Here is an 8,687-nt window from a genome sequence, read left to right on the forward strand (position 1 = left end):
CACTCCGTAAATACAAACATTACCCTAATTATATTTGTATGCATATTTACACAAATGCTCTTGTGTCAAACCATTCCAATGAGGATGTTTACTAGCAGCTTTAGTGTGTCTATGTGTGTACAGGATTTGTCTTGAGGTCTCTGCTAACTTCAGTTTTTATTACATCAGTGAATACTGTAACAGGAACTGCTTATTTCTATCTGGTAGGAAGTGAAATGTTCATTTCAGGTTCTGTCTTTTACTCACTCTGACCGTCTCATGGCTCGTGCTCCGATTCTCTTTGGTGTTTTATTTTACACTGCAGGTAAGACAGAAAAATACATTTAACCTTGTAAAACATGGTTTTACATTTGTTTTTATAAATTATCTATATTTTCTGCTGTTGTTTCTTTGTAATTTTTGTTGGTGTTACTTATTTAGAACACAACAGGATCGGTAAATCCACAGGGTCAGAACTGTTTGTTGAATATATTCTAGTTTAGACTGCTTTTCAGTTTATGTCCAGGTGTGTAATTCAGTTTCACATGGCATACGGAAACTTTCAACAGCTTTTAGAAATGGTTCAGTAACCACATGATTGCAACTCTGATTACTGTCATATGTACATTTACCTGCAATTATTATTGTTATCATTATAAATTAAACGGCAGGATAATTTTAAAAATCTGAGACTATTTGATACATAAACCTTTATTTTAGCATTTTAGTCTATTCTGTCTTAATATTAGATTATTTAACATTTACATAACAGAAATTATATCATAAAACAATATTTTTACAGCAATAGTTTGAAAAAATGTAAATTCTATTTACAAAATATTATTTGTATTTGGAACCCAGAAAGAGAATTTTGATGATGATGATTTCTGTGTGCATGTGTGTTACAGGAACTTTGAGCATGAAGACAGTAGATCATGTAACTGTTGGAGAAGAAGGAACTATCACAATCCCCTGTTTGTATGACAATCAGTATAAACCAAACTCAAAATACTGGTGTAAAGGCTATTTTTGGCATTCTTGCGCAAGTCTTGCCCGTGCAAACGTTACAGGAAAATGGACAATTACTGATTATCCAGCCCACAATAGTTTTACTGTGCAACTTAACAAACTGACATCCTCAGACTCTGGATTTTACTGGTGTGCTGTGGAGATTGGCACTGATAGAGAACAAGATGATAAAAAATATTTGTATGTAACTGTTAAAAAAGGTAAATATGTTGTTTTTGGTGCATTAACAATATTTTTTACATTTCCACTGTATTTAGACATAGAATATTTAACTCAAAGTTTTTGCTGTCTTCAGCTCCTGATGTGTCTGTGGTGAGCAGCAGTGTATCTGGACATGAAGGTGGTGATATCAGTGTTCAGTGTTTCTTCAGTTCTAGATATAAGAATAAACTTAAGTGGTGCAGAATTAAAGATCAGAGCTGTTACACAGTGGGGAGGACTGACACATCCCAGAATTCATCAGTCCAGATCAGTGATGATGGGAAAAGATCGTTCACTGTGCTGATGACCGGACTAAGACTGAATGATTCTGGATGGTACTTCTGCTCTGCTGGAGATCTGCAGGTTCCTGTTCAACTCCATGTTCAGAGGGACAATAAAAATAAAAGTAAGTTCATTTAATTTACATAAGACATAATGCATACATACAGTGCCTTGTAAAAGTATTCTTACCTCTTCATTTTTGTTCATGTTGTGTCATGTTGCTGCCTTATGTTAAACTGCTTTAAATTTATTTTTTTCCCCATATCAATCTACACTTCATACACCATAATGGCAAAGCAAAATAATAATATTAATAATACAAACAAACAGGTTTTTAGCTCAGGAGCATTCATATTGCTTGTAGAACCTGTGGCAAATTCAATTGAATGGGTATGATTTGGAAAGGCACACATCTTAATAAAAGGTCTAACAGCTCAAAATGCATATCAGAGCAAAAACCAAGCCCTGATGTCAAAATTCCTGAACCTGTTTCTGTTAAGCTCAGAAACAGGATTCCATCAAGCCTAGGGAAAAAATCTGCTGCATTGAAGGTTCACAGAAGCATGTAGTCTCCATTACCCATAATAGAATACGTTTGAAACAACCAGAACTCTTCCAAAAGCCTGGCCAAACTGAGCAATTGATGGTTAGACTGGTGACCGAGAACCTGATGGTCACTCTAGCTGAGCTCCATGATCATACAGGGAGAGAGCAGAAACCTACAGAAGGACAAACATCACTGTAGCACTCCACCGATCTGGGCTTTATGGTGATGTAGCAAAACTCAATTCTCTCCTCAGTAAAGACACATGAAAACACAATTGGAATTTGGGAAAAAAAACACCTAAAGGACCCTCAGACTGTGAGAAACAAGATTCTCTGATCTGATGAACATCAATTCCAAGAATCATCTTGAATGAAACCAGGCACTGCTCATCACTTCACTGTAAGAAAAAGCCGTAAAATGTACGGTAAATGACTGGCAGCTGTGGTTGCCAGAATTTTACCGTAAAAAATATGATAGCAATGTTTTACGGTTTTCACTTAAATTTACAGGTAAACACTGTGATTTCATTAACTGATATAATGGTAATGTACCAACCTTTTGAAGTACTGAAATCTGTTTTGTACCTTTGTAATACACTGATAACATTAAAAGCAGGTGGTGATGACAGCATCACATGATGAACCAAAGCCCATCACAAGGAGGTTTTAAATAATAAGATATATAGAAGGTGCACAGCAGGCTTGTGCACAATTCAGAATTGAATTGAGAATGACTCCTAAATTCCAATTCAATTCTTGAATTTGAATTGAATTTGAATTGATGTCAAAAACAGGATCTAGAATTACAATTCGAATTTGAATTAAAGGAAGCAGAATTGCAATTCAATACAAATTCAAAGAAATCCATATACATAAGTGAAGTGTTTAACAATGAAGCTTTACAATATATGTCAGATATGATTTCATTACATATTCTATAAATGATATTAGTTTGAACTACTTGTACAGATTACATTAACAGGAAATGTTTCCCCACAGCAATGAATGTTAAAAGCTCTAGTCACAGAACACATAATTAAGTTTGATTTATTTGAACAAAATGTGTGTAGGGTTGAGGAGTGACTAGTTATGTGTAATGAAATGATGCTATTAAATAAAAAAAATTAATGTTATTGTATGTGGGATTCAACACATTCCTTCTGTTGTATGACTATGTGGAATATCTTTGAATTGCCATGAATTTAATTCCACTTTCTGTCATTCCAACTCCAATTCAAACTCAACTTCCAACTCATGAATTGTATGGGGACTAATTCTGAATTGTGAACAAGCCTGGTGCACAGTGTCATTCACACAAACACTAAACACCATCATGGTAACACATAAAACTGAAATAATGCAAAAAAACTAATTTAAAAACATTAGATGTAACATACAACCCTAATGAACAAAACTGGCAAAAAAAAAAAATACGAAGAAGAAAAAGTTAATTCAATAAAAAACATAAAAAAAATGAAACACAGGGAATTCTGGGAATGTCAATTTATGGTTATTCACTGTAAATTTTACATTCTTTTTCCATTTCCAAAATGCAATGTCCAACACAGTTTTTCACCATATATAGAAGGGGAACTTACCGTTAACCATTTCACAGGTTTTTACCGTAGCATTTTTACAGTTTTTTACTGTTAAATTCACGGTCATTTTATAGTACCTTCCTAAAAGTGAATAAAATATTGAGATGGCCTTAATGAAAACCCAGTCCAGAGCATTCAAAACCTCAGACTGGGCAGAAGGTTCACCTTCCAACAGGGCAATGACTCTAAGCAAACAGCAAGAGTGGCTTTTTGCCAACTCAATGAATGTCCTTGAGACTATTTCTGGAGAAACCTGTAAATGTGTGTCTGAGCCTATCCATGGTAACAGGGTTTGAGAGGTGAAGATGTGAGGCGAAGAATGGCAGATAATTGCCAAATGTTATTGTGCAAAGCTTGTTGCGTCATACCCAAAAAGACTGTAAAGGTGCTTGAGCTACTGAGTTAAGGGTATGAATATTTATGCAATGTACTTTTTTCAGTTTTTTTTATTTTATTACATTTACAAAGTTGTGACAGTTCTGTTGCTTTGCTTTGACATTATGGTGTATGGAGTGTGAATTGATGTGGGAAAAAGTAATTTAACGCAGTTTAACAATAGGCAGCAGCATAAAACATGAAAAAAATGAAGGAGAATTATGAACACTTTTGCAAGGCACTGTATATCATTTACAGACAGATCTCTATGTATTAAACTTATCTTTTTTTTTTCAGTAAAGATTTTTAAGCACATGTAACTGATCTTTTTGCTTTTTGTCCTCCAAACTCAGCTGAAAGTCATGATGCTGCTCTATCTCCGTAAGTAAATCAGGGGTATCAGTACACATAATCTCATATGTAATTACATACTACTGATTAAAGAGTAAGTTTCTCAATTATGTTTAAACCCATAAATTGGTTCCTTTTTTAATAACAGCTCCATGTGTGGAAAGCAAACAGCAAGAAATGATACACAGGACAACGACTGCTCTTCAAACAATTTATCTGAACAGATGGACTGGACTTTTCTCCTTCTCTATACTACTGTGCCGCTATTTCTGTTGCTGATGCTGGTTTTAATAATCTGGAGGCTTATACACAAACACAGTCAGTTCCAAAACTTATATATTCAATTCACCATTTCACAGCTAATGCAGCAAATTCAATTTCACATGATTCATTGCACTTTACACTGGTGAAAACTTCTCATGAATATCGCTTTTTTTTCCTCATTTGTATATGATTTTAAATAGAGGAACTTCAGATTTCTTGTGGTTTTGTAATACAATTCTTCCTGTTTTAAGATGGAGCTTTGTCTAAACGAAGACCAGATGTCTGTTCTTTGGTAAGTGTTTAGGCCTTAAAATGTCCACGTCAGACTCGTTCCCACCCTAGAATAGAGCGTACTAATTCTGTGAGAATAAAGAAGTTCACACCACAACTACAAAGATAATTACACAGAGAAATGACTTTCAGACTGATAAAAACATTGACAGCTAATCAGAATCCACTGCAAGTGCTAGTGTTGCCAATGTTAACGGGCCAGTGCACCATTACTTAAAAGAGAAGGAGAACAAAAATTTACAGATTTTTTTTCCTAATTGTTTGTTAGGAAAACATTTCAGGATTTCTCTCCATATAGTGGACTTCTATAGTGCCTCTGAGTTTAAACTTTCAAAATGCAGTTTAAAGCCAGCTTCAAAGGGCTCTAAACATTCAAGGAAGAGGAGTCTTATCTAACAAAATGATCAGTTATTTTGTTAAAATGACAATTTATATACTTTTGAACCTTAATGCTCATCTTTTCTAGCTCTTTGTGTACTCTGTTCTGCTTCAAGACAGTTAGGGTATGTCAGAAACTTCCACACTGTAAAAAGTTTTCACCAGATTCAACTTAAAAACCTAAGTTCAGCAGCTGCCTTAAGTTTTTAAATTAAATCAGCTTAAAACTACAAGTCATTTTAACTTATTACAATAAAAATGAGTTGATATAACTTGTAAATTTAAATGGCTTAAGTTAATTTAACTTAAAATCTTAAGGCAGCTGCTAAACGTACGTTTTTAAGTTGAAACTGGTTAAAACTTTTTACAGTGCATCTCATTTTCTCCTCCAATTTCAAAATCATCCTACATCGCTGCAGAAGTACCGACCAAGTGTTTACAAAGTGAACGTGCAAAGAAGATCAAGCACCCTTTACAAAAAAAGGTAAAACCGCAATGTAACTGTATTGAACTGGAATACAAAGAGTACATGCAGAGCTAGACAAGACAAGCATTTGAGGTTAAAAAGTATATAAACTGTAATTTTTTTTAAAGAAAATAACCGATCGTTTTTCTAGATAAGACAGGGATCATTTAGAGCCCTTTGAAGCTGCATTTAAACTGCATTTTGGAAATTTAAACACGCAGGCACCATATAAGTCCACTATATGGAGAGAAATCCTGAAATGTTTTCCTCAAAAATCCATTTCTTTACGACTGAAGAAAGAACATCTTGGATGAACATTTTGTTCTGGAAGTGATCTTCTCTTTTAACGCTCATTCCTTTTAAGTAATCTTTTAAAGTTGTGTTTTCTCTCTTCATTCACAGGCAGAAAGTCCCATGACTGTCAAATATGACACTGTGGTCTTCACAAAAGCACAATACACTGTGGTCTTCACAAAAGCACAATACCATGAACAAAACCAGGTCTGCATTGTAAGTATTACATTGCTCATACTACTAATGCACATGAAACAATATTTCCTTATACAAGACTATGATGTAATCTATTTATACTCGAGCAGGTAATCTCTTGAATTTATCTGTGGAAATGCATAATGTGGCCCCTATGCTTTTAATCATGGACTCATTGATATTCTTCCCACTCTGTCTTGTTTTATTAAATCATTCTTAGAGCCGTCCTCCTGAACAAGATGAAGTGATCTACAGTACTCCTAAACTTCAGTAATAACACATGATCTCTGGCTATTCACATTATGGATATTACACTCTGAAGTAATAGCATCTTCATCTGCTTAACAATACACACACAGTTTCTTTTGAAGCCACGAAGGACAACGCATGAGAAAGAAAAAGAGGAACTCATTGAGCATGTTTTAAAATGTGTTGCATGCAGGGTCATGGTTGTGTCAGATTTTTATTTTTCTATTAAGGTTTTTGCCACACTTGTAAAAGTGTCACCTATTTATTACAGCGTGTGTGTTTGTAGAGGTACATTTTCTTCTGCTTTTCTACTTTTATTCTCAGTCAATGTGAGAAGCAAAACTAAAACCTTTTTACCACATCAGAGACTGACACAATGAGTTCAGGTCAGTTTAGGATTAGTTACACCACTTCAGAAAAACTTGAAAAACTATGCTCACTTGAAATCTACTAACTCAATGTTTGTCTTTCCATAAGGAACTGTTCTGTTTTTTTCTTATGTTTTTGATTGAGCTGCTAAATATTTTAGCGTTATTGTTCTTGACTTTGTAAGATTTAGTCTGTACATTAAAAAAAATATTTTAATGGATGTGCAGTTGAAATATCATAAATGTCTATGGCTCTCATTCAAAGTAATATTACGGTGTTTATATATATATATATATATATATATATATATATATATATATATATATATATATATATATAGCTGAAAATTTAACTGAATCTCACTTTAGCTAGTTGCCAAGTTCTTGATATACTAAAATAACTAAAACTGAAATAATAAAAAAAACTATACAGTCATTTAAAGCAAATAAAAAATAGAGCTGCAAGCTGTAGGGATTCAAGCACTTTAAGTTATTTAGGCACATATGAAAAAATATATTACATATTATTTATCAAGCCTGTAACAACCTAAATCGATGACCAAAAAGTATTTTTGGAAAATCCAGATAATTTATCACTCGTTTAGAATTAGCTGCTGCGTGTGCTCACTAGGTTTTGTGAAGTTTTCGTGAGTTTTTCTTTAGGCTTTATAGGCCTTTGGGTAAATTTGGACTGGCCCCTTTTCTAAACAAGCCCGGGTAGGGTAAATCTCAACATTTTTAAAGAAATTATTGTCCAAGAGAGCCCAGAGAATTGCACTGCAGTGTTTTTGTCCAGATTGAGTGAAAAACCTAGGTCTAGTTCACGAAAGCAGGTTTTTCACATCTTCACATCTTTCACAATAGTTTGATTGACTGCTGTGGTTCTAGAGACCTTTGGAATGAAGAGGTCTATCATATGTTACGAATATTGTGTGTATGTGTGAAAAACTGCTATATACAATCATTTACACCCTTGAAAAATGCAATATCGCCCACAGTGGCCAATTTCTATCAGATTTCTCACAGACCTACAGGGCCATGAATTAAACAGGCCCACTGAGTTTCATTCTGATCAGCTTCCGTTAACCTTGTCCAATAAGTTCATCGGCTTATGGCGGCAATGTTTTTTTGAGATACTCAAATTTTCACGCTGATAGGACAAATGATTGTGTAGTTATAGGCCATTTTTATGCCCCCCCCAATAGGTGTCTAATAGGTGCTCAAAGTTCATCGGCCAGTGGCGACCCTGTTTTTTGTGATATGCAAATGTCCTTATAGATGCTTGTGGCATTTTGGACCTAAACCGTGTGTGCTGATTTTCACATAGATAGGACAAGAGGACAAGTAGATAGGTTGTGTGGTTATGCCTGTTTTTATGTTATTTTCCCTTCTGATAGCGCTAACAAGCGAATAACCTGGGACTAATTCGTAAAATTAGTTGTTTGTTTCGCATCTTCTTAATCATTTAACTATGAGTTTGATTGACAGCTGTGGTTCTAGAGGCTGTTGTTCGGAACGAGGTCTATCGTATAATATGAATTTAATGCATATGTATGAAAAACTGTGCAATATCCAATTATTTACGTCTTTGAAAAATGTGATATCGCCCCCACCCAGTGGCCAATTTCTATCAAATTTCTCACATACCTTTAGAGCCATTAGTCAAACAGGCCAACTGAGTTTTGTTCCGGTTAACCTCAAACCAGGTGCTCAAATTTCAGCAGCATATGGCGGCCATGTTTTTTTCTTATAGACGCTTGTGGGACTTTGGACCAAGAACGTACATACTGATTTCCATGCCGACAAACATTTGCATAGTTA

General features: G+C 34.6%; 1 protein-coding gene across 1 annotated transcript; it reads left to right on the plus strand.

The window, feature by feature from the left end:
* Positions 1 to 258: 258 nt before the first annotated feature.
* LOC141343873 (polymeric immunoglobulin receptor-like) lies at positions 259 to 6,371 on the plus strand. The gene is made up of 8 exons (XM_073848542.1): positions 259 to 304; positions 888 to 1,208; positions 1,304 to 1,615; positions 4,364 to 4,391; positions 4,510 to 4,679; positions 4,877 to 4,917; positions 6,163 to 6,270; positions 6,360 to 6,371. Exons 1-8 carry the CDS (start codon positions 259 to 261, stop codon positions 6,369 to 6,371), a joined length of 1,038 nt encoding a protein of 345 aa, XP_073704643.1.
* Positions 6,372 to 8,687: the final 2,316 nt, after the last annotated feature.

The sequence above is a fragment of the Garra rufa genome, chromosome 10 (genome assembly GCF_049309525.1).
Source record: "Garra rufa chromosome 10, GarRuf1.0, whole genome shotgun sequence".
Lineage (NCBI taxonomy): Eukaryota > Metazoa > Chordata > Actinopteri > Cypriniformes > Cyprinidae > Garra > Garra rufa.

Bases quoted from the DNA above. Each gene is read 5' to 3' on its own strand.
- LOC141343873 (XM_073848542.1), top strand. From the start codon at position 259: ATGGCTCGTGCTCCGATTCTCTTTGGTGTTTTATTTTACACTGCAG. The intron at 1,209-1,303 runs GTAAATATGTTG...TGCTGTCTTCAG, and splicing joins GTATGTAACTGTTAAAAAAG to CTCCTGATGTGTCTGTGGTG. The intron at 4,392-4,509 runs GTAAGTAAATCA...TTTTAATAACAG, and splicing joins CATGATGCTGCTCTATCTCC to CTCCATGTGTGGAAAGCAAA.